The 26,284-nt window shown below is 38.4% G+C and overlaps 1 protein-coding gene across 4 annotated transcripts in view; it reads left to right on the forward strand.

Moving 5' to 3' along the window:
- Positions 1-25,990, forward strand: part of MYO3A (myosin IIIA) — a 135,386-nt gene extending 109,396 nt beyond the window's left edge. For all 4 annotated transcript variants that reach the window (XM_054695178.1, XM_054695176.1, XM_037510732.2 and 1 more), the window contains 6 exons: positions 3,043-3,940; positions 5,619-5,763; positions 18,692-18,795; positions 20,653-20,693; positions 21,130-21,273; positions 25,324-25,990. In XM_054695178.1, coding sequence (XP_054551153.1) covers positions 3,043-3,940; positions 5,619-5,763; positions 18,692-18,795; positions 20,653-20,693; positions 21,130-21,273; positions 25,324-25,435 — 1,444 coding nt within the window. In that variant the 3' untranslated portion in view covers positions 25,436-25,990. The remainder of the gene's footprint in view (positions 1-3,042; positions 3,941-5,618; positions 5,764-18,691; positions 18,796-20,652; positions 20,694-21,129; positions 21,274-25,323) is intronic.
- Positions 25,991-26,284: the final 294 nt, after the last annotated feature.

Raw genomic sequence — 26,284 nt, forward strand, 5'->3', positions numbered from 1 at the left:
CACACAATACAATGCTATTAACTGTCATCACCATGATTTACATTAGATGTTCAGACCGTGTTCATCGGATAACTGAAAGTGTGTGCTTTACCAACCTTCCATGTTTCCACCACCCACAACCCCAGGCAATTGCTTTTCTAGTCTCTGTTTCTATGGGTGACATTTTTCCTTTTTAGATTCCACATATAAGGAACACTGTGCAGTATTTGCTTTTCCCTATCTATTTTATTCCAAAATAGTTAATAATGTTTTTTTGAACATGAGAGTACAGAGATCTTTCTGATCTTTGTGATAATGGTTTCATTTCCTCTGGATTTATACCCAGAACTGGGATTGTTGAATCAAATGGTAGTTACATTTTTAGTTTCTTGGGGAGCGTCGTCCTGTTTCCTGTATCACTGCACTGGCTTCCATCCCCACAGCCCGTTCCCTTTGCCTCATGTCCTCACCAACACTTGATGTCTTTTGTGGTTTTGACATGGGTCATTCTGACCTGTGAGGTGATATCTCATTGTGGTTTGAATTTGCATTTCCCTGATGATTAATGATGGCGAGTACCTTTTCATATACGTTTACCATTTGTATGTCTTTTTGCAGAAAATATCTATTCAGTTCCTTTGCCCAATTTTGAATTGAGTTTGGAGTTTTTTGGATTTGAGGTTCTTTTGTTTGTGTTTGTTTGTTTGTTTGTTTGTTTGTTTGTTTGTTTGTTTGTTTTGCTATTGAGTTATATGAGTTCTTTATATATTTGGGACACTAATCTCTTATCAGCCATATGGTTTGCAAATATATTCTTCCATTCTGCCTTTTCATTTCATTGCTGATTTCCTCTGCTGTACAGAAACTTTTGAGTTTGATGTAATCCCTCCTGTTGATTTTTTGCTTTTTTTCCTTTGCTTTGATGTCAAATCCAAAAAATGTCATTGCCAAGATCAATGTCAAAAAAAAAAAAAAAGTAAAAGTACAGCATCAAGGGAGGCCCAGAGGAAAGAGAGTGGAAAATTGGTGAATGGAAGGTGGGACCTCCATTTTAGACTTCCTTCTAGAAAGATGCAGATTAAAGCACTTACCCCTCCAAACTCCGTACTTTCTACCAATTACCAGGAACCCCTATTTTCACTTAACCTTTCACCGGTAGAATCCCTGATCCGTGAACCAGAAAACTATAGTTGGGAGAAGAGTTCAGTCCTGCAAACCTATCTAGGAACTGTCAAAGAGATCTCCATCGCTTCCTACGCTAAAACTCTAAGGTTTGAGCCTCAGTACTTCACTGCTCATGATTCTCTATCCTCCCAGTAATGTGCTGGCCTCAGGCCTTTGATGGAGTGTCTATGGCATGAATCCAGAGCTATAACCGACATGGTATAGACTAGAAAATGTCAGCAGTATGGGTAAGATTCTAACTGCAAATATCAAAACCACCTTATAGATGGGTTTCTTGGAATGTAGTTATTTAATGATTGTATACGTCGCTCATGAATTGCATCTTGACTGATAAAAGCATCCTCCGGCCGTGTTATGGAGGTATTCAAAACACAGCAAATAACCGCACATCAAAATTTTGGGGTTCTTGGTTCCCCACCTAGTTCTCTTATCCCTTGCAGGATAATGGGGATTCTGTTATGCCTCCTGAATAAGGTTAAGGATGCCACAGTAGATCTGGGAAGTGCCAGTAAAATCAGGGACATTAGTCCCAGTATTTTTTTTCCAGGTTTGACTCAAAGAAGAGTTCTTCTTCATAAACAGATTACAAAACCAAATCTCTTCCATGGCCCTCCTGAGCCAAAATGAAAAGGTTTTGGCAAAAGCTTCCCAGGTAGCTTGTCAGGGTGTCCAGTTGTCACATTTTGGTGTTAGCGTCAATTCATGGCTCTGTTGCTCTCGAGTGTTGCCCTCACAGAAAGGAAAAGCTGTGAGGCGTGGCTGTGTGGAGAAGCAAGTGATATAAAGAAGACTTTATCTTCAAGTTAATGGGAAATCATTTTGGATGTTTATAAAGAACCAACTGTGAAATTTTGGCCAACATTTCCTATGATCATACACTTTATCAGGAACACTGCTTTTTCTCTAATTTTATAAGCTGTTTCTTTTTTTTTAATTTTATTTTTATATCCCCATATAATTGCAACCCCCTTATTTTGACCTCTAACCCTCCTTTCCCCGCCCCCCCATAGTGTGTCTCTGGTTCATAGTTGTTTGTTGATTTTGATTTTTTCTTTCTTATAGTTATTCTTTTTCCTGGTCCCTTATTTAAGTTTTCTAGATTCCTGCTATGAGTGAGACCATCCGGTATTTTTCTTTTTCTTTTTGGCTTATTTCACTGAGCATGATCCCTTCCAGTTCCATCCATGTTGCTGCAAATTGCATGTGTTTATCTTTTTTGATTGCTGAGTAATATTCCATGGTGTATATGGACCACATCTTCTTGATCCAGCCATCTATTGGGGGGCATTTGGGTTGTTTCCAAAGCTTAGCTATTGTAAATAGTGCTGCTATAAACATAGGGGTGCGGGTGCTCTTTGGAATTATGTTTCTGTGTCCTTTGGGTAAATGCCTAGGAGTGGAATTGCTGGATCATATGGAAGCTCTTTCTATAAGCTATTTCTTGGGAGCAGTAGGTTTCAACCATGTTTAATGTCTAGCATGTCAGCCCAGTGAACACACTTGCTTATTGGTCTCAAATCCAGATGTATTTCCCACAACATCTCACAGTGGGTACTTTGTTTTGAAAGGGGCATATTTGGAAGTGTTTATTTACTATGACTTTTACTTTGATGCTTCATTAAATGATAATAAGCTAGGATATTTCTTACTCTAAGTTGATGCAGGTTTTCTCATCATATGAGTATTCATCACAGTTGTTGCTAGAGAAATTATCTTAGGAAACACTTGATTAATATGAGTTTTAAATTCTTTTTGTCCCTTTTTCCATTTCCTGGTTTGTTTTTTCTCCCAAAATTAAGTGACCAGTAACCATTGCCCAAAGAGGGTAATAAACTCTAGATCAGTATCATATATTCAGATGCAATATGTTTTATACAGGGAGTCTTTTACGAAAAAAATGACAGAATATGGCATCTCTGCTAATGGAACAATCATTCCAGCTTCAAATAGTAAAGGGACGACATCGGTCGTGAAGACGTCTTCTTTCAAAGCTGAAGAGGAAACCACTAATGCTTTGCAGAGTATCAACAAGGGATATCTAGCTCAGAACAAAATCAATAACATGGCTGGGGATGAGGCCAAGCAGGAATTGCACCTGGGGGAGGACTCTTGGGCAGAAGTAAGCCCCAAACAGAAATATATCAGAGACTTGGAAGAGAACAGTAAAATGAGGAAGATGGAGAGAGAGGACACTGTAGCAGAGAATTGCTATCAGAGATTTACAGAGGAAAGGAATTTTGAAGAGTCAAAAGCAGCCTATGTAGGAAGGAATGGTAAGCCAGAAAGACCCAGTGTCCCAGGACTTTGGTTAGCTGAGAGTGAGACTAAGCAGCCTTCTTTTAAAAAACCTTTGGAACCTCGTTTTAGCCAGAGATCACTTTATCAAAATGCAAATAGCAAGGAAAAGAGGACATCCGTGGCCACCCAAAATGCACCCATATGTAGCAAGGAGAGAAGCCATTGGATGTCTGAGACAGTCAAGGAGAAGCAGGTTGAACCAATGATCTCAACTTGTGAAGAAGACAAAGCAGTCATGTTCATTCAGAGCAAATTCCGAGGTTACAAGAGAAGGCAGCAAGTGAGGAAGGACAGGATGTCTTCTTTTAAAAATCACAAGATTGTTGCAACACCAACAGAAGCAGCAAGAAATACTAACAATCTGTATTCCCATCACACAAAACATGAGGAATCTTGTAATATCAACATGAATCATGATGATCTCTCAAAAAGCATTTCAGAAAAAGAAGCATGGGACTTGGCAATTTTTTCAAAACAGGTATGTAAATAAATTTATTTATTAATAAAAAAAATCTTTGCAAAGACACAAAAGCTCAATTGAGCAGTTAATAACTGATTCATTTTTTCATCTCTTTTTTTTTGTGAGACTAAAACCCCTTTAAAAAAGAAGTCTTCAAGGGTTGTGCTATGCAAATAGTCATAAAACTTTAAACCAACTTACTATGATAAAAATAGTATAGAATATAGTAGAAATCTTGAGGAGACAAATTGTTGGCTCATACAACTTATTAAAATACTGGCATTTCACAGTGCCAATTTTTCATGTACCTAAAAATCTTCTGTTATACCTTTTAAAGAAGTTTTCTAAATCTATAAAGTCTATGCTTTCTCTGCTCCAAATTTTGAGAAAATTGTGTTAGGTAACCATACCGAGGCATACACGGCATGATGATGAAAACCTACATGTTACAACATGACAATGAGGACTCAGAAGCAAAAATTACATTGGAGAAGGTCTCGTGCTGGAAGTAGGCATGTTCCAGCTCTTTCTAAGACCAGCAATTGGCTTTCGAGCCGCTAAAGGGCATCCTGATAAATTAGCAGCATGGAGAGCTCCTGTAAGTGCAGATTCTAGGTTTTGCTCTTTCTCCAGGTCTTTGACCTTAAGAAAACCACATTATGTGTCATACTTTTGTTTTCTCCTGTGTAAACTGAAGAATTTTAACTACTTGACCTCTAACATACATATTATAAATTAATATGAATAACCAGGCTAGTTAATAGTGTAGAGGATCATTGAAGAAATTTCAAGTGTTGGTTTAAAGGACTGTCTAGTCCTCTTGAGTCGCTAACCTCTGTGGTGGCTGAGTCCATGAGAAAGCACAATAACTGCCCTTGATGCCCCCTGAGTGTTAGAGGTGTGGCCCCAAAATCTCCAACTTCTGTTAGTAAAAACCTGCCATTGACTAATTCACTTAGCCCCTTTCTGTTCTTTTTTTTTTTAAGTATACACAGAAATAGTAAGTTTAATATACATGTGGTCCTTCTTTTCTTGGTGCATAAATTTCTAATTCAAAACACCAAATCAGAGATTAATACCCTCACCCGCTATAAGCCAAGACATTGAGGAGATATAGAATGACAGGTCATCACCTAAGAACTGGCTAATAATGCCATTGGAGTGGATTCAGCATCACATAGGGACAAAGCTACAGGCAGAGAAGCAGGAGCCTCACATTCAATCCAGCAGGAAAAAGGCTGTGTTAATAGATAAGACAGAGAGGAGGAGCCAGAAAAGCACAGCCCCGAAGTTGGGCTAAGAAGTCTGCAAAGGGAAGGAAAGAGTTGACAGGCAAAGGCAGCAGTGGGATTCCTTGGGATAAAGGCAGAAAGGCAATCACAGCAATGTGGGGAAGATGGAAGCCAGGTCTCAGGAACCCCAGGAAGGAACTGATCAGAAGAGATTACTCTTTGTAGCATTACATGTTTGGCAGTTTGAATGGAAAATGTGAGATGAGCAAGTAGCACAAGAGGGAGAGGTTATGGCCAGTGAGGACTTCATGAGACCTTGTTACAAGGGTAAGTGTGGGTGCTGGAGAGGAAGGACTTGAGAGTCCCAGAGATAGTTGACCAGAACTTGATCAGAGCCCATTGTACCTATGGAACTCTCTGAATTAATTTCCTTGCTTTAATCTGACATATGACCTTCTTTTTAGATATCAAAGCTGTCTGAAGAATATTTCATTCTGCAGAAAAAACTGAATGAAATTATTTTGTCACAGCAACTGAAGCCTCTGTATCTGGGTATCTGTCCTCGTATGCCAATTGATAGACGAGTTTCTTCTCAGCACTGCCTCTCAGGTAAAAATCAGTAGTAAGAACTTTCTGAGAGAAAAGAAAATGCCAATACTTTGCTTGTTCATTGGCTCCCTATCTTTATTCCATGGACAATTTGAGAGGTTGCTGTGTTTTGTCTTGAGGAAAGCTGTTATTTCATTCCATTTCTTATAAACACATACACACTTTTCCAGAATGTTCTACCTATCTCCTAGTTTTTCTGACTTCATTGTCCTCCTCTTGTCTTTTTTTCCCTTACAAACACTTTAACTAGGACTTAACATATGACAACTATACAGAACTAGGAAGGGGTGGAGAGGGAGAAGGAGAGTACAGGGTTAAAGGGGAGCAACCAAGTGAAATGTGTCTATTCTTTTGTCAGTATCTGCAACTCAGTGTCTTGAGTTGAGTTTGAAAGATGCAGATCTCCATTCACATGTACCACCCCAGATGCACCAAGAAAATCATTATTAAAGTTTCTTTTAAGCAACCTCAGTCACATTCTGTGCCCCTCCACTCAGCTGGTAGGAAATTGAATCTCAGAAATTATCAGCCCCCACCTCCCTGAAGACTGTGCAAAGGCTTGAGAGCCTTATGCACCCACAAAATGATCAAGTAGAGCCTGTGGTCACTAATCATTTGCCCACACAGTTAACTGGACAGATCTCCTAACTGAGCTCATGACCCCTTCAGATCGGTATGGCTTGCTCCCATACCTGTCCCAAAGGGAGTACCCAGAATCTAGTGGCAGGATCCCATTGAGTGCACACATGCTGAAGTCATCATCCTCTCCACAGCCTTATCACCTCCCCCAAGGGCAGCCAGTAAAGATGTAAAGAGCCCCAGAAGCTCCACCCTGCTGACCTCTGTCTGGGAGAATCTACAGTTATTACACTTTGCTTATTTTCTCTTGCTTTCTCAGAGGCCAGGCCTTCCCTCTTTTCCCACCCTGTCCGGGACACCTGCAATAATCTCGTTCTTTCCAAAGACAGGAAGAGTTACAAACTTCATGCATCTTCTGATTTTATCCCTGCAAGAACCCCTTAGGCAGAAAAATACTAAGATGAACTTAGCTATTTGCCTGATCTGGGAGAAAGGGAGAATGTCTTAATGTTTCAATCAGTTATCCTGCCACATTGCCTAGAATTGTGGTGAAGCTTCAAAAAAACAGCTCCCCACAGAGTTGCTCCCTCTACCCCCTGCTGCTTGAAGGCCCTGGTCCAGACCTCTTTGCTGGGAAGAAGCAACTTAACAAATCAGAGCCCAGAGGCCCATTTAGTCTTACTGCCACCAAAGACCCTGCCCAGATGGCAGGCTGACAGGGGTGCAGACAGGGGAGGCAGGAACTCCAGCTCCGTCTTGGTTGTGAAGGCAACAGCCCTGGTACATGGAGTTGTGTCCTACAAGCTGGCATGTCTGTGCGGGCAGCTCAGCCCTTTCCTCAGCAGACAAGCTGGAGGGAGGGGCTTTCTCAGTGGGGAGGGCCTCTCCGCCCTTTGGTGAAGTTGTTCTTATTCCATTGTCAGCAGAGTCACAAGAGTTTTTTTATAGCTGACACCCATCGGTCTGGATGGTTGGGCTGCTTTCCTCATGTTTCTGCCAAGAAAGGCTTGATTAATAAGTATTCTTTTGCTAAAGGGCAAAAAAGAATAAACTGCACATGTGGGACAGAGAAACAGGATCGAAGAAATTTTATGAGTCACCTTCTAACTAAAATCTTACTGTAGGGTTTTAAGCTGGGTTTTTTTCCTGCATTCACTTGTTGTTATCTTTTTTGGGAAAAGGTCTATCAGGTCCTTTGCCAATTTCTTAATCAGATTGGTAGTTGTTATGTATATGTGTATTTATTTATTTAACTATTGAGTTATTTCAGTTTCTTATATTTTTTCAGATATTAACTCTTTATCAGATATATGGTTGCAAATGTTTCCTCCCAGTCTACAGATTGCCTTATCAATTTGTTGATAGTTTCCTTTGCTGTGCAGAAACTTTTTAGTTTGATATAATCCCACTTGATTTTTGCTTTTGTTGTGTGAACTTCAGGTGTCATATCCAAAAAGTCATTGCCAAGGCCAATTTCAAGGAGCTATCTTTTCTTCCAGGATTTTTATGGTTTCAAGTCTTATGTTTAAGTCTTTGACTCATTTGCATTGACTTTTGTATATGGTGAAAGATAAGGTCCAGTTTCATTCTTTTGCAAGTGGATGTCCTGTTTCAGCATGGTTGACTAAGGAGAATGTCCTTTCTCAATTGTGTGTATTCTTGGCACCATTGTCAGAAATTAGTTGACTGTATATGCTTGAGTTTGTTTCTGGACTGTCTGTTCTGTTCCATTGATTTGTGCATTGTGTTTTTATGCCAGTGCTATATTGTTTTGATTACTTAATACAGAAATCAAAGAGTGTGATGCCTCCAACTCTTGTCAACAGCCTTAAAAGCAGTAGAGTTTACTGCCAAGTTAAATTAGTTGACTTTATTCTTTAGTCTGCCTTTTCTAAAAAATGAACTAAGAATATCAGAAATCAATTCCAGGTTTATAAGGAAAAATAATTACTCAGTGACATTTCTTTAATTCTTCAAGTTCAATGAAAGAATCTTTTTATTTTGTGTATATGTTAAGAAGTTACATACTCTACTATACTGATTTAAAGCTACATTGGCAGACATCAGAATTGCCACATGTTCTTAAGAAAAGTATAAGCAGGGCCTGAAAGAGGGCTAAGGGGATCTGTGGGCACAGAGGGATCTAGGTAGACCTGACATCCCAGAACCAAGGAATAAGGGAGGACACTGGAAGATACAGTCAATGCCAATGACCAGAGATTAGGCCAGTGCAGTTGCTCTCAGCAGATGCCAATGAAAACCGAAGTATAGCTACAGAAAATATGACCTGTCCCCATTAATGCCATGTAGCTGCAAAAGTCCCCCCACTCCTACCTTCATGTGACCCAGGGAGAAATAAAGAAGGGTCAGAAATCTAAAAATGACTAAATTTACTTCGAAGACACTCTAAAATTTGAAAGACACCAAGTCTAACTAGGATTCATTCAAAGCTACCTAATGGTAAGAAACAGAAATGAGCACTAAGAATCAGCATTAAGTATAGTTTTTGAAAAACGTGTTATATTTGTGGACACCTAAATTGTAAATTGTGAAAATTTAAACCTGCCCTAGACAACTGCACTTCTGAGAGGTCATTCTAATTGTGTCATGTGAATAAGACTTGATGGCATGAAGGGAGATATGGAAGACCAGCAAGAAACAATGGTGATTTGGACGAAGTGGCAACTGAGAAGGTTAACAATTTTAAGCAATGGTTAGCGAGTAGATGACCTGCAAGGTAGGCAGGTAAACATGTATGGTGATTGCCTTGGAGCAGATGAGATCATCTGGGAGGCCCTCCTACATGAGGGGAGACGAGATGCCAGAGCAAGAGTTTGCACGTGATAGGGCAGGTAGAGAGGAACCAGCAGGAGGAGCAACAAAGCACTGGGAAGAAAATCAGGAGGCTTCATCCCTCAGAAGCAATGAGAAGAGGATTTTTTTTTTCACAGGTTGTGCAAAGGCACTTAGGTTGTTTCTATGGCTTGGCTATTATAAATATTTCTGCAATAAACATGAGAGTGCAAGTTTCCTTTCAAGTTAGTGTTTTTGTGCTCTTCAGATAGATACCTAGAAGTGGAATTGTTAGGTCATATGGCAGATCCATTTTTAATCTTCTGAGAATAAATGTTACTCTTGCCTTCCTCAAATAGATTTTCAACTCTTTGCAAGCAGGGCCTTGTCATATACTAATGCTTGTTTTTCTCTTATCCTATGACATTTATTCATCATATAATAGACAGCCAATAACTGCTTACTAATGGGCTAGAAAGCTGCTTAATTTCCTTCAAGAAATATAGTGGAGCAAAATATAGTGGTCGTTGAAGTGAAGATTTGAAAGCACAAAAAGTGTAACATCTGTTTTCCCAACAAATACTTTGACATAGTGGGACCCATTAAATAACCCCCTAGTTATATTTTTGTAATATTTCAAAGTTAGATGCTATAAAATTAGGCCATATCAACTTCATTTTATTCTGTTATTAAGTATGAATTTAACTAATTAACAATAACAACTCCAATGAATATTTTTTCCAAGTCAGATATACCAAACACAATTTCAAAATTATTGAGTTGTTGCAAAAGTCATTGTGCACTTTTTCTGTTTTATCAAAGAAAAAATATGTCATGAGTTTTCTGACAACCCAATATATTTTATATATTGCTTGAACATAAATTTTTGAATTTGTTAAATTCCTACTTTGATTTTACTGTGACAAATAAATGTCCATGGATTCTCATTTGCAAGTTTTATTATTAAAAACTATAATCCAATAAAACTGCCAAAAATCTGAAAAAATAATGCAACATTACATTCTTTAGTGTTAATTTATTTTCTTATGCTATTCACTTTTAAACCCCATCTTGTCAGAAAAAAGATCTTAATATATAGTAGTCCTGTCTCCTCAGATAATCAGCATTCGTAACCATAGAATTTGGTAGCTCACAGTGCAAGCATCTGTCTTCAGCTGCGGAGGCAGAGTTAGCTGATAATCTATAGGACCTGTTAATGAGGGTTCAGCAGGTCACCCCTGCAGTACTGTCCTCCATGACAAGCTATGCCTCCCTGTAAAATTTTTTGCATGGGAAACCAAACTTAAAGTTGTTTACAAATAATTCTGTCATTAACATAATCTCCTGAAATTTTCCTTATCTCATGTTTCTCAAAACTCTATATGCTTTTTCAAATAATTGCTATATCCAACTCTGTTCTAAGAATTCAATTAGCTGGATTATGTAGAGTGTCCTAGAAAAGTTTCTTACCTATTCTAAAGACAGTCCTATAACACAAGGAAAATAGGTTTTTTGAAATTATGTTTAACAAACTATAACCTTATTGTACAAGATTTCTCTTTCTGTGAGATATATTTTTAAATATCCAAGAAGGGCATGAGTAAAATAATGTCCATGTGAAAACTGAGAAGCTAACTATAAGGGTTAAAAATAAAATGAGTAAAATGAGATAAGTTCATGAACAACATTTTATATCTTTTTTTCCAACAATATTTGTTATAAATTGAAACTGATAAGAGCTAACTGCACCAGTATTTTTGTTGAGAGAAATAAATCTCAGTAAATGTTGTTGTATTTGTAAGCATACAGTGACATTATATTATTTCTCCCTTAACCATATGTAGAATGCTCCCTTTTGGGGATATTTTTCTTCTTAACTGTGGTACATCTGCCAATTTGTGTTAACCATTATGAAGAGAAGAAAACAATTAATTGTAGGACAAATAAACCATCATAACACAAAAGCATGTTCTCTTTCTTCTTTTACAAAGAAGCTATGACTACCTACCAGCTATAGTTTTTTAGTGGATTAGAGGTTAGCAAATAAGGATGCTATTATAATTTCCATGCTTCATCTGTATGGTATCATCAATAAACTCAACACTAAATCAAAACACATGCACAGTAGATAGAATGGAAATACTTTTATGTTGCTTTCAGTGTAAATGTCAAGGAAAAAATAGCAATTTTCCATTTATTTCTAAATTTTTATGGCATTGATATTCATGCAATAATCATGACGTTTTCCATTATTATGGTGAAGATTTGATCCACTTTATTTTGTATACTGCCTGTCATTTTACCATTGTAATGCTGGCACCTAGCAATGTATTTTGCAGACTATCCAGGAATACATGTCCACATGTATCTATTGCGATTCTTAAATTCATATGAAAGACAGGTAGTTCAAATCATGTTGTGTTATATTTTTTATATATTTTTACATCATTTTTCATTTTTGCACAATGTATGCATTTCCATTTTGGTTATAGTCCCCATACAATTCCCACCCCCCCTTGTTTTGATCCTACTCTCTCCTCTTCCCCCCATCCATAGTGTGTCTCTGGTTTATAGTTGTTTGTATATCTTTAAAGAATATTTCTTCTTATGGTTCATTTAGAGTGGAAAGTAAGAGATTTCACAAGTACTATCACTTTCCACCCACCATGCCTCTGGTAAGCATTTATCTTCCTAAGGAATAATGCTTCTTTCCAAAATTTCTTTTAAAAACCAATAACCTTCCATATCCTAAAAGAAACAATTTTATTCAGAACCTTACCATTCAGTGAAAATAACCTACTTTTAAGTATTTCAATTATATTAAATACTAACCATATAAATTAAAACAGTTTGCCTTATATAAGTTTATACTCGGAAGTATGGATTCTGGTAATTAAACTGAATTAGTTTAGACAAAGCTGGCACCCAAATTATTTACTCTCATTCCATAATTTTTATCTCCTCTAAGTCATAGAGAATGTAGAGCAAATATGGAAGCAGGAGAGCAAAGAATAATATGTTTTCCTCCAGCTTCCCATTAAATTTCTGACAAAAATACACAAAAAAGACTGATAATGTCAATAGCACTGGAAACTGGGGTTTTTTTCTTTATGTATTTGGTACTATATAACTTAGCTCTTATAAGAGCAATTGAAAGAGAAAATACATATCATTTAATAAAATTATATAATCAATAATATCAATTCAGATGTAACATTTATAATTTCATATCATGTAGAGAAAATACCTTCTTTTTAAATGCCTATATGTTTGCTATTTTTATTCTATTTATTTATTTATTACATTGCAAAAGAACAGGTTTGTTAGGAAAAGGAGAAAAAGTGTGGCACCTGCATCGTCACAGGGAGGCAGGAGAGCTGCCTTTTATGATGCTTTATAAATGATTCTTATAACTAGGCATGCTGGAAAATCTATCAGTGCCCCAAAATCAGAATTGAACAAAATTCCATTTTCTGACCATGACGAAATTGTGATATAAATGAAAAAACAAATCTGAATGCTACAAATCAAAAAGATAATGTGAAGAAAGCATAAAAGTTATAAATTATTTCAAAACAATAAAAATGAGTATAGCCACATATGAAAATTATAAGTGGACTGCAGCTAGATCTAAATTCATAGGAAAAGTCATTAAGTGTTTTCATTATTAACTGAGAGAAAGTAATGAAAAAACATGCTAAGAAATTTTTTAAAAAGGAAAATGTATTCAACCTCAGGAAAAGAGAAAAAAGAAATAATTATGATATGATAGAAGCAGACAAAGTACCTAAATGAAACTAAGATAATGTTTTTTTAATAAAATAGACAAATTCCTGACTAATTACTTTTAAAATAAATCACAAGAAAATTAGAAGAGTAAGATTAACAATTATAGGTGATAATGTTATAGGACAGGGAGAGGGGCAGCCCAAACCCCGCAAACCTGCCTATTCTAAATGGGTTCTGCCATCCACCGCATCAACACAAAACATAGGAGACTTTAATGGGAAGGAACTTTAATAAAACTAGGAAACAATACAGGTAAGGCAGAGTCTAGTTTCTAAATGAAGCAGCCAAAGTTACCCATCCCCTCGTGGGTAAAACTCCATCCAAATGGGATTGGCCCAGAGCAAGGCCCCAAAGCCTGCCACAAGTCTAAAGCACCTTCCAGTGGGGACCCACAGAAAAGGGTCACAAACAACTGGACAAGCCCGGAAGGAAAAGAGCAAAATCAACATCAAGATAAAAGCTGCCATTGTCACCTCCCCACGGGTATCACCCCAGTCCACCACCAAAAGACAAGCGCAGTTTCTTCACGTGTCTCTAGGCTCCACGCGCCTCCTCCAGGTCTCCTGGCTCCATTCTGGTTCCTTCCTCAGTCTCTTCTGCTGCTTCTTCTCTTCCTGCTCAGCTCCACCCTCCCTTGGGTGGGACAGGGAACCTCCCCCTTTCCTGGGGACCACCCTGTTACAATAAGATTAAAATCTTGGCATGCTCTAAATACAATCAAATTCACAAAGACAATTTGGGACAGAAACATAATTTTCTAATAAGAAATAGTAAATATAATGACATGACTCTCAAAGAATTATCTTCAAGATTCACTATCAACGTGTTTTCAAACATTTGTGGAACAGATAATTCCATGCTATGAGATCTGTTTGAGAAAAAAGAAAAATATAGAAATTTGCCTATTTTATGAAGGTCATCTACCCAAATATTTTCCAGATATATTTGCAATTTAAAAGTAGTAAGAAATAAACCAAAAAAAAAAAAATGAACTGAGTATTTTACAAGCTCTGCTTAGGAAAACACAAAGCATAAGAAATAATAAAACAATAAAAAGATTGCAAAGAAAATTGTAATATATTTGTACTGCAAATTAGACCTACAAATTATAAACATCATTAAAAGTTAAAGGAAGAAAAAAGGTGAAAGAGCTAAAAACAAACTAGATAAAATATTTAGAACCAAGTAAAAAGGGTTAATGTATAAGTAGAAAGAGCTCCTATAAGTCATTATGAAAAATATTAACATCCCCAGTGGAAAAATGGGCACAAGACATTGATTTATTTACAGAGTAAGAAGTGCAAATGGAAAATAAGCTTATAGATGATCACCTTGGAAATAAAAAATACAAATAAAAAATAACAAGGATAAAAAAATATTTAACAATATGAAATCGTGCTAATTTAATTATTCTCAAACGTCAATGGCAACAGTAAAGAATCAACAATTCAAAAAATAATTTGGTACTATGTAAAAGGAAAGTAAAAGAGTTTATATCATTGGCCCAGTAAACCCACTTATGAAATAGCCTAAGAAAATAATCAGAACTGAAAAAGAAAAATGTATGTACATGGCAAAAAATAAAATTAGACAATAAGAAAATGGTTAATAAGTAATGACACATTTATATATGGAATATTAACAGATCTTAAAACCCATTTTTCAAAGAATAACCTTGGCAAACTGCTAGCTAATCTAACTACAGGATGAAATATTACAGAATTGGAATGGGAATATTGTAAATGTCACTTTAATCTTCCCCCACTGAGGTAGTTCATTAACAAGAACACCTACATATTATATTAAAACTGTAAAAAAAAGCCTAGTGACTGGTTGAATGAGAACAAGAAGCTCATTCTGCAACAAAGCGGACACTTAACCACCCCTCAGTGACTTGGACTTCCAAGGTCTCATCTGTAAAAATCTAACGTTGCTGCAATCTGGTAGAGCTTCCAGAGCCAAATGAGATAGGACTAGAGCATCACCTCCAGATATGTGGTCTTCACTGCCTGGCTGACTACACCCACTGAGAGCTTGCTTAGCATCTCACCAGCCATTCTTGTGACCTGCTTTTCTTTTTAATGTTTTTATTTTGTGTAGAAGAACTGGGTATAGGCAGAGGTGCAGGAGGCAAAAGGATCACCAGAGACAGAGTGGGGAGCAGAACAGGCAGATTGACTGAAATACACTGTGAAGGGGAGAAGCAGGCAAGACAGGAGAGGTCTGCTGCGTCCTGTGGGTTAGCTCCCTGCCTGGGGATCAAACTCAGGCCTTGGAGGTAATAGCTCGAGACTTAACCCCCTAGGCCACCAGGAAGGCCCTTATGATCTGGTTTAAAAAGAAACAGTGACTTTTAAAATGCTGATATTGGGTCATATAGCCTGAGGTGAACATCTGTTTGCTTTTCTCATAGAGTCAAATTTTAGGAAATTATTTATTGGTTGTTCATAATCATTTTCTCAGATTGGTCTTTTAAAAACACAGCATCTAAGACCATAATTTGACTTTTAAACACTTAGTTTTCTTGTCCTCTCCTCATACTTTCCTATCCAGGTGAGGTGGAATATATCAGCATTTTAAAAAGCCCCAGTATTTTTCAGATTTAGCCCAATATACTCTTAAAAAGTGATGAGATGTAATTTGAAAGCCTGAAATCCCACCCCTGAGCTTCCCATTTCTCCCAGGCAAGCATGTGACCTTGTGGTGAGACCTGCACGCTATGTATGCTCAGGCCTCCCCCCAACCCACCTTGGATGGTCCCACATACACATGAGGATAACTGGGACTAAAGTTGAGACCTAATTTCATGAACTAGAACAAAACTGATCAGCCATTGACAACTCTAGTCCATGACCTCAACCCAAAGGAGATAGCAGATACGTAGTGGTCATGGCCAGGAGACAAATGATTTGTCTATGTGCACCCATGTGGCTCTCGCCCCACAGGCAGCTGATTTATTCTCCCGTTTCTTCTGTGACATGAAGAGACAGGAGGGGCAGGACAAGGCTGCACCTTACCTAAAAAATGTAAAGCTCTAGTGCCTCCCTGGTGGCGCAGGCAGTTGAGCACAGTGCTATGAAGCTGTCCGCAGCCTCTGCAGTGCTGGTTTGATCCCCGCCAGCCATGGAGCAACCCACATGGCAAGCAGACCTCTCCTGTCTCACCCGCTGCTCCCCTCAGTAGTGTATTTTGTCAGTCTGCCTGTTCTGCTCCCCGCTCTGTCTCTGGTGAATCCTTTCACCCTCCTGTGCATCTGGCCTGTACCCCTGCTCTTGTATTAAAAAAAAAAAAAAAGTGTAAAGCTCTGTTTTCAAAGTTCTGGATATTAATGCTACCCAAATCAGAGAGTAGCAAAAAGAGAGTTTTAACCATTACCTATGTAAAGGTATGGGTATAAGTTGTCCTAGGGCATCTTCGTTGAGTTGGTAGAAAAGAAAGAGCTAAAGAAACCAGGGAGCAAACCTGAATGGGAGTTGGGGCTGCCAGCTGCCTGTGTGTCCGGCCCACTGAACATTAAGGCATCCTCCAACTGTTCAGGACCCTCAGCGCAAGAGAAGCACTACCCATACGACTGTTCACTGCAGGTAATCTCAAGAGAACCCAGGTAGATCACAGATTACGGCAAGTGGCCAGCCCAGGCAACCATGAGAAATGAAAACATCTCCAGGGGCTCAGAGAATGAGACAGTGGGAGGCAGAGAGGAGCACCGTAGAGTTGAGTTGCCCACTGCCGGCTCAGAATCATCTCTGTAAGTGGCCAGCCTGGCTCAGGGTTAGATGAGGTGAAAAGCAGAACAGCAGCTTTCAGAAGGGCGATTGCAACCAGGACTAGGGTGAGTCCAGCTTTTACCATAGGGCAATGAATATTCCTGTTAAGATATCCTGTAGGTCACTACATTGCTTGAAGTTCAAACTGTCAAGTGTAAATGGAAATTTACAAAAACTAAAGAATTGATTTTTTAAAAAAGAAATTACTATAGCAGAAGTGCATTTCTATTCTAGGACTGTGATACTTATGCAAATTATGCTCCTCATGTATACTTAAGTAAAATCGTGTAATTATCACTGAAATGAGGATAATACTGAAATTTAATTTTCTAGTTTTAAATCTATCTTCTTTCTTTTGAAGGCAAAATGTTGAAATGTTTGTCCATTCATTATTTTTTCGGTGTGCATTCCTGGTAAACTAAAACACTTAATGAAATTAGTATCCAAACTATAATACAAGTATTTTACCTTCTGGCTATTTAATATAGCAATAACCTTTGCAAGCTACTATTTATCATGCACATCACACAAACCTAATTTTGCTACTGCCAACATTGATATGCTTTTGATAATTTGTGACTATAAATATTTATGTCACTTTTATAAGTAAAGGGTTAGAATGACGTTAGCAAACGGTGCTTATACACCAAAGGAACAAAAAATTAGAGGACAAAATAAATTTATGCCTTTCTGAAGTATTTGTGTGCTGGTAAGCTCATAGGAAGTTGGCTCTTCAAAAATACAAAATTGTCAGAGGAAATTTAATGTGAGCAATCAGTCCCTATTGAATATATTCATCAATAATTCTCATTTACTGACTGCCCACTTAGCATGGCAATATCTTAAGAAAACATCCTCTTAGAATGTGCTTCAGATTATCCTGGTGAAGATAAAAAAGTTGATAAACTAATAATAAAGCTGATTCTCAAGATACAAGAATTAATCAGAAATTCTGAAAGTTCAACACATTTTGACATTTTTTAATCTCTATATCCTCATGTGTACTTACATTTTACATAAATATGACAATACCATTCATTCCAGGATTCATTTTAATGCAGCATATTTGTTTTGTTTTGTTTTCTCTTTTTTTCCTGTTTCCTTCCTTCTATTCCCCTTCCACAAAGTACATTCCTCTCCACGAAAGCCTTATTACAAAACACATACTCTTTCATGGTTTACACATATACTTCTGTGTTCTTATACAAGCATACACATATAGAGATTCTTGTCATTGTTTTATATAAATAGTATACCAAAATAAATACTTAATACATCTTGCTTTTCTCCCTCAATATCATAGCAGGAATCCCTGATATCAACTGGTATAGCTAATGGCTATATAATATTCCATTTGTGTACCACAATAATTTATATAATCTTTTCCCTCTTATTTGATATTCACTTAGTTTGGACTTTTTAAAAATGTCCTTGTATACTAGGATTTTAAGTTCTGGGGATAAATCCCCAGGGGTAGGGTTATCGAGTTAAAAGGTATTTTTTGGCTTCGATAGACTGATTTCCTAAAAGACCCTAACAATTAATATCACCTTCAGCAATTACTATGAATACACCTTTGCTGACATTTTGTCTAGCAATTATCCTTCATTTTAATATTTGCTAATGTCTCTGAAGTAAACTATTGTTTTAATTTCTATTTCCTTTTCTGCCAACAAGTTCAGGTGCCTTCCTGTTCTTGTTTATGAAGTTCTGGATTTTCTTTCAAGAGTTTTGTTGCTTCTTTTTTTTTAACTTTTATCTTTTATCATCAGGAATTTATTTTTATTTCTAGTGAAAATAGCTCTCAAGGGCCTAGACCACTAGCCAGCCAAAAGGAAGCACTTGGTGCTGATTATAAGGCTGGTTGGGGGAACGTGGGTGTTTCCTCTATATCCCAGCACCAATGTATGCATATAATGTCTTATTCATCCTGAAAGGAAAACGGTGCTTGATAGTGGTTTTTGTCATTGAATACTTGTTTTTCATCGTCTTTCTTGTAGCTATCTCTAAAGAAGAGCCAAAAATACTGAGACACCCAAGACGGCCTCGGAAACCCAAAACATTAAATAACCCTGAAGATTCCATGTACTACTACCTACTACATGTAAGTGGTTTGCTGTCATCATCTGTTAGAAGCCATAGCATCACCAATGGCCAGTGTGAAAGCTTACCACATGAGGTTGTTGAATGGGAGGCCTCAACTAAAAGGAGATACCCCTTGGTTTCTGCTTCCTTGTCCTGCCTTTGGCTGAGTGGGCACTGGGCTCTCTTGGGGCCCCTCTTCTTGATGATCCAGGCCTCTCCTACAGCCCTGTAACCACCTTGTCTTCCCAGCAGTGCCCTCTGCTGTTCCACTGACCAACCCAGAAAGGAGCCCTGCAGAGACCTTAATGACTATTCTAGCATACGCAAGAGTAAAATAAACCTGGATGGTATTTCCTCTCCTAAGAATCCCTGTGACTGAGATGCAACTTATATACACCATCTCCCAGAGGGAAAACTCATGCAGAATAAAAAGGGATCTTGCCAGCTTGAGAATTCAAGGGCAGAATGTTATTTGATTCTTAGTTGTATGAAAAGGGGTCTCTGTCAGTCAGCATAATGCCATCATGTAAGCATAACTTTGGATTATAGAAAATTATTGCCTAGAACAAGAAAGGCTTTTTTTTCAGATGATGGATTTAGGAGGCAGGACCTCTGTCATATTAAAATGACCACAACAAATGCCACCCTGGTCCCAGGGATCATTAACTGGACTGCTAGGGGCCTTTGTACTTATGTTGGTAATATAATTATTTCTAAGTACCTTCTAGCCTAGGGCATTGGATCAAGAATGTGAAGTAACAGGAAACAGCAAGGAGGACAGGAATGTAATTGGTGTCCTGCCCCTTACATCGTTATTTCCTGAATAGTCCACTCCCATTCTTGAGGCATTTAAGCATCCATTCCTACTTCATCCTCCCCCTAAAATACTACCAATTAAAATAAAAGAAATTCTGAACAATTTGACACAATCAGCATTTTAGTACATTACAAATGATAAGTCATGAGGAAAAAAATGATTTTAATATCTAAAAATACTCTGGAAAACCCACAACTTTACATCCTAATTACCTTACACTTTTACAGTGCCAGTCAACTTAATATCTCCATTAGGGTTTCCACAATTATCATATCTTCAGCTTCCTCAACATGACTGTGCTATTTGTTGTCTCAATCTAAAAGATTTGTGTCCTCTTGGATGTAAATATTGAGCTAAAACAGAGTGCTAATGTTATATTACAAAAGATAATATTGCTTCATAGTATGGGGTAAAATGAAGTGTTATTTTTTTAGTGTTCAAATTGAAGTACTTATTAAAATACATCTTAAATATTCCAATTTGTGCCTTGATTCCTGAAGTCCTCAACTATGAAAATATTTTGCAAATGAACATACGTATCATCTATGCTGCTACTTTTATGCCGTCAGTGGGCTCCTGTAGGTGAATGAAAACACATTTCCAGTCTTCCATGGATAGTCAGCCCTGCCCTCCCATCCACTCTTGTCTGTTTTAGCCTAAACACAAGGATAATGTATCAGCAAGACATCAAAGCAGCCTAACTAACCCACCTAAATCACAACTGCATTTGTGATAGTTGTGGGTTTTCCACCAATTCTGACATTTTATCCCCATTTGTAGATAAATAGTATGTAATCTTGTGTAGACCAATCACTGTATGGTAGTACTTTTTTCATGTGGAATGTGATTTCAGTCCAGGCAGGTAAAGGTAATCACAAATTCATAATTAGTAAAATTAGATTAAATTATATTTCTTTAGATTTTAAAAACAATGTATTCACTTGCTTCTAAAGTAACTTTATAGATATAAATGTATTCGTACATTAAGATTATAGTAACTTATCAATTACATTAAGATTGAAAAAGTATATGAATTTTAAAAATTCTAATTCTCTTTAGAAATCAATCCAAGAAGAAAAACGAAGACCAAGGAAAGAGAGGTAATTAATACTTCTAGATTACAATAAGTCATCTTATCAAACTAAAATATAAATTCATATATTTTATAAATACAAATATTTATAAGGGTCAGCTTTTCTCTTAGTGGCCCAAAGGTCGTTATGAACCCTGATCTAGACTGGCCAATCTGGAACATTGTTATCACCACCTACCTAGTGACTGCTAGTTTTGTTCCAAGTTCAACACAATAGAACCAGAAAAGGTACTCCAGCAGCTAATGCTTTCTTGCAGGTAGGAGATAAAGGCTTCATTTTCCATTTTAATTTGTAGTAGATACTGCTTTTGCAAATTTCAAGACCTCTGTTTCTATTGACATGTATGATAGTAAACATTTTAAAAGAAGAAAACAAATATCTTTTAGGTTTAAGTGAGTAGAAAAGTAGATTCATGTTATGGTGTGTTTGTGTTCATTTACAGCCAAGGCAAATTATTAGATTTGGAAGATTTCTATTATAAGGAATTTTTGCCCAGTCGTTCTGGACCAAAAGAACATAATCCTAGTTTCAAAGAACAAAGACCACACAGAGAACTCCAGAATCATTATTTTGAGGCTGATAAAAGGTAATAAGTACAACTTTAAAGTATTATATTTTCTATTTTGTATTTACAATCCCATTTCTAAAACACATTCATTTTATATATGGACTAATGGCAAAGCATTCTTACTGAATATTGCATCTTATGTTTGAAATATTCAAAGTGAAAGCATAAATACTATATTAGGTAAATCAGACAGCCCAGTTTTTCTAACAAAATACCAGCATATACCTCTTTTCTTGATAAAATTATTATAGGACCTCTTTTTAAAAGTAACCCAGCTTGGATGATGAGTCCTATGGTCATCCTAATGATAAACCAAAAACCGTATCCAGCAATCTATGTTTAAGCAATAACCAATGTAATTTTAATCACTTACTGGTTTCTAGGGTGTGCTATATAATTTCTTAGAATCATTGATATCAAACTAAAAAATATTTGGGAGATTCACATGGAAATACATACTTGGTATTTGGTTTCTCACTTTGCCATCAACTGTGTTTGACATTAGGTAACTTAAAACATTTATAGCTTACTTACTACTTGGGGCCAGAGGGGAGCTTCTTTCCACAAAAACTTTTTCGTGAAACTTTGAAATGGAAGGTACATAAGAATATGGAAACATGGTATTCTAGAAATGTAAACAACGACAGGCAATAAAAACCCATTTTTCCAAAATCCTAGGTGGATCCCTGCAGCCCTCTCTTTTGCAGTGGGACGTGGTGGTTAAGAGGAAAGGTTTTTGAGTAAGGCAGTGTTAGAGTTGGATTCTGATTCTGCCACTTAAGAGTTGAGTGACCTCACTCTGTTACTCAACCTCTCTGAACTTCAATTTCCTCATCTGCATAGGATTTACTAATAACTGCCTCACCAAGTTGTCACAGAGATGAAATGAAATGATCTGTGTAAAGCACTTAGCCCCAGATGTGGCATGGGAGGGTGTTCTATTAATGGTGGCAATTATCAAATTTACTTGCTTTTCCAGAATACATCTCAACTATGATTTCTGCTGTTTGTCTCCAGAGGGATATGTATTCTTCCATCTGGGATCGAGAACTATAACATGTTGAAACTTAAGAGTTCTAGGCTAATCACAGAGCTCTAAACAGGAGAAAACCAAGTGACGGAAAGATTGAGTGGCTTGGTTAAGAGTCACACATTGAGTTAGGGAACTAAAATCCAAGATTTTGTACTCCCTACTCAAATTGCTTTTCACTGACTTGCCTGCTTTCCATTTTAACAGCCCAGTCTCCCTGCTCTCTAGTATATTCTTCCTCTCCCCCCGCTGATGGACACACACCTGCTGTAAAAACATTTTATCCCTGAAACACTCTCTGACATGTCAGTGGTGTCTATGAATGTGTAGTCAGTATCTACCAGAATAAGAAAACTCTGAAGGTTAGCAATAGTTGAATGCTTACTTTATGCTAGTCATGATGCTATTATCTCATTTAATCTTCATAGCAACCTTGTAAATAGTTACTCTTATCGCCCCATTTTATAGCTTCAGATGCTAACTCTTACAAGTTTAGTGATAGCAAATAGATAATAGTGATTGAGTTAGAATGTGAATACCAGCCTTTTGAAATTTAGAGCTGATGAATTTACTGCTCTGCAATGGCTCCCCATGCAATGCCCCCTGCTGGATGTTTGAAGAAGGGGTGAATGTAAGGGTGCCTATGATGTGACCCTTCTGTCATAGGACCTTAACTCTGTCCAAGAAACTTAGCTCTAGAGGGCAAGTACATTGATCTAACAAAGTTAAACAAGCAACTCCAAGGGGGAAATAATATTTAAAAGAAAAACCACCAAACACAATAGATAATCCTTGGTAGAACCCTGGATTTAAAATAGAAAACAAAAACAAAACAAAATGTCTAAAGTACATTTTGGAATGGACTAGAGTTTTGGGTCATGGTGCTTTGGTGGTGGGCACACTATGGCAATAACACCTGGGGTGGGGTCCTATATTCCCAAATGCAAACAATGATGTAAACCAACAGTACCTCAATTTTTTAAAAAATATGGAAAATAAGGTACATTCTGGTATAATTAGAGAGATTTAATGCTAAGTATATGTTGGATGGTATTACAGAAAGGCATAGCATTAAATTATTATATAATAAATGTTTTATAATTTACATTATACAAATGTATATTATAATGATAATGTACACATTATTAATACATAGTACACACAGGTACTGACATCACCCAGGAAGGTGATGGGCAAATCACACCAGGAAGGTATGAGCAAATCAGGGTCAACAGCAGTGATGAACTGAGTGCCTCATGAACATGAAGTGAATATAGCAGGTGACAGGTAGTGATCACAGAAGGCATTTAGAGGAAAACAGGAGAACCGATGTTTCCTTACCTCCTCCTAAGATGGGCCTTGATGAGTACTACTGAGAGATGTGGGGTGTTTAAGGCCTAACCAGGTTTTAATTATGGCAAAGAGATATAATAAGGGTGGGAGGGGAGAAAAATAAAATGGAATAAGAATGCCTCGGTTAAGGAATAGGGGAATCATGAAAGAATCAGCAGCAGAGAAAAGGAAACAGGCTACAGTGAGACAATATGAAATAAGTATCTTAAATGTAGCATAACCAAAACCTTTATCCCAGCCACCCCCAAAATACATGCAGCTTTCCCTGGGTTATTAAAAGGTAACTCCATCCTTCCAGTTTTTTAAGCCAATGGCCTTGGATAGATTCTTGATTCCTTTCTTGATTCCAGCCTATCGGTGAATTCTTTCAGTTCTACCTTTCAGGTCAGACTGGTTCTTAACCTCCTCTGCAAACATGGTCCAAGCCACTCTCAGTCTTGCTGCGGCTGTTGAGTACCTCTTAGCGGCCTCCCCACTGCCACTTTGGCAGCATCCTTAGAGGAATCATCCCTCTATTCAGAGCTCTCCAGTGTCTTTCTCATTCTGTAAAATTTAAGTCCTTGCACTGTTCCAAAAGCACTAAATTGTCTGCACACTGTTCCCCGCCTTCCTCCTGCTCTCACCCTTTGCTTTTCTGCCCTTGCTTATTCCATTCAAGCCACAGTCACCTCCTTGCTGCTCCAGGAAGACCACACGCTATAGTCTTGGGACTTTTGCATTGGTAGACCTGTCATTCAGGAATGAGAAGTTTGCGTGGCTTATTTCTTCCCTTTGGACCTCCCCTCACATGTCACCTTAGCAGAGAGGCCTTTCCTAATAACCCTCTATGAAATTGCTTTTAAATACACACACACACACACACACACACCATCACACTTTCCTCATTAGCCTGCTTTTTTTTCCCCTTTGGCATCTCTGGCCACCTGGCATATAAAAGCTGTCTGTGGTCCCACACGAGTGTATAAACCCCCTGAGAACAGGAGCTTTTTTTCACCTGTCACCTACATTGGTGGCTGGTACTTAGTAGGTGCTCCATGAATAAATGACCAAATCTATGTAGCTGCATTTTAGGGAGCACCCACTCCTCCAGGCAAGCCACAGAATCAGAAGATAAATATAGGGGGGTTCCCAGCAGTGAGTTCTGCAAAGGTGGCCCAACAGCCTCATTGAAAGAGCCGATAGACACCACAGCTCCGTGTCACTCAGTGGCAGCTCAGATTTGGGGAAGCTATTTTTTAAAAGTGTTTTTCATTGAGGTAGCATTGGTTGACAACACTGTATATGATTCAGAAGTATAGGTTTACACCTCTCCAGAGGAATGTCCCCACACCACACCCACCACATCGTCCTAGGAGATCTTTTTGAAAGAAACATTTGAGCTATATTAAAATGCAAGCTAAGCTCATCTTTCAGAAATACACCTTCTGATGCTTTACTTAGCTCTCAAAAATACAAAGTCACCAGATTCCACTAGCCTTTCTGCTCCTCGACTCAGGAGAGTTTTGAAAATCTGCTGAGAAAATGATCACAGATATGTTTGGCCGCTGTCCTGTTTTGAATGCACCATTTTCAGTGCCCACAGCAGTGGGCAGGAGGTGTGGGAAAGCGACCAGCCTGACGGGTGGGAGGGGTTGCGTTGTGGCGGGTGGCGCAGGCAACGCTTGGGCCCTGGGTCTCGTTCGCAGGTGCTGGGCAGCAGAGAGCAGGGAAGAGGAGGACCCGCGCGCAGCCAATCCCTTCGACTACCGGAGACTCCTGCGTAAAACCTCCCAGCGTCGGCGCCTGGTCCAGCAATAGCAGCCCTGCCTCTGCAAGTCCACAGCCGCGGGAATAGTCCGGGACTGCGTGACTGCACGCGCCCAAGGGGGAGACCTCAGGTGCTGCCACACCAAACGCCAAAGCCATGCCACTGACCTTCGCATGGACTGCCCCTGCGCTGGCCCCTCGCGTGCCCGGGCCTGCCTTCCAGGCTGCGGACCTGGAGAACTGGGGAAGCTCCGGCTGTCACCTGGCCACGCTCTCACCAGCCCACTAATTGGGCATTCTTGTCCTTGTCTCCAATGTATTTCTTTGTTCACTTATTGTAACTCCCCTTCTGTGGGCCAAGCTGCGCCTCCATACGCACTGACCTCTCTTATTTTGGGTGACTTAAAATTTCTCTGCTTTCTTGGAAACCACTCTCCGGAGAGAGGTCAGACGGGTTAATTCCAGAGAAAAGAACAAAGCCCCCAACGGAGGGGTTAGGAGGGGAGGGAACAGAGTGGGACTCTGAGGAACTTGATCGCAAACTTGCACTTTGCCGTCAGTTGGCTTTTAGGGTTACTAAATAAAGTGCCTTGGAAAGTCCCTGGCTTTCTGGGCTGTTTCTCTTTAAAATCCTTTAGGTGCAGTTTCCTGCTACTGTAGACTTGGGGGTGGGGGTGTGTGAGGAGGTGTTGAGGTGCCTTCTGTGTGCTAGGAACCCCGGGCCAGCCATCCCAAACTGGAGAGAGAGAGCTAAGTTAAAATCCTGTACTTGCTACAGAAATGCTGCCTCCAGGCAAATCTTCAAATTCTCCCCAAGCCAGCGCACCCGTGTACACACACACACACACACACACACACACCCTTCCCACGTGGCTTCCTTTAGTCCCACCTCTGAATTGA

The sequence above is a fragment of the Talpa occidentalis genome, unplaced genomic scaffold, assembly GCF_014898055.3.
Source record: "Talpa occidentalis isolate TD23 unplaced genomic scaffold, MPIMG_talOcc4v2.1 talOcc4.14, whole genome shotgun sequence".
NCBI classification, from domain to species: Eukaryota; Metazoa; Chordata; class Mammalia; order Eulipotyphla; family Talpidae; genus Talpa; species Talpa occidentalis.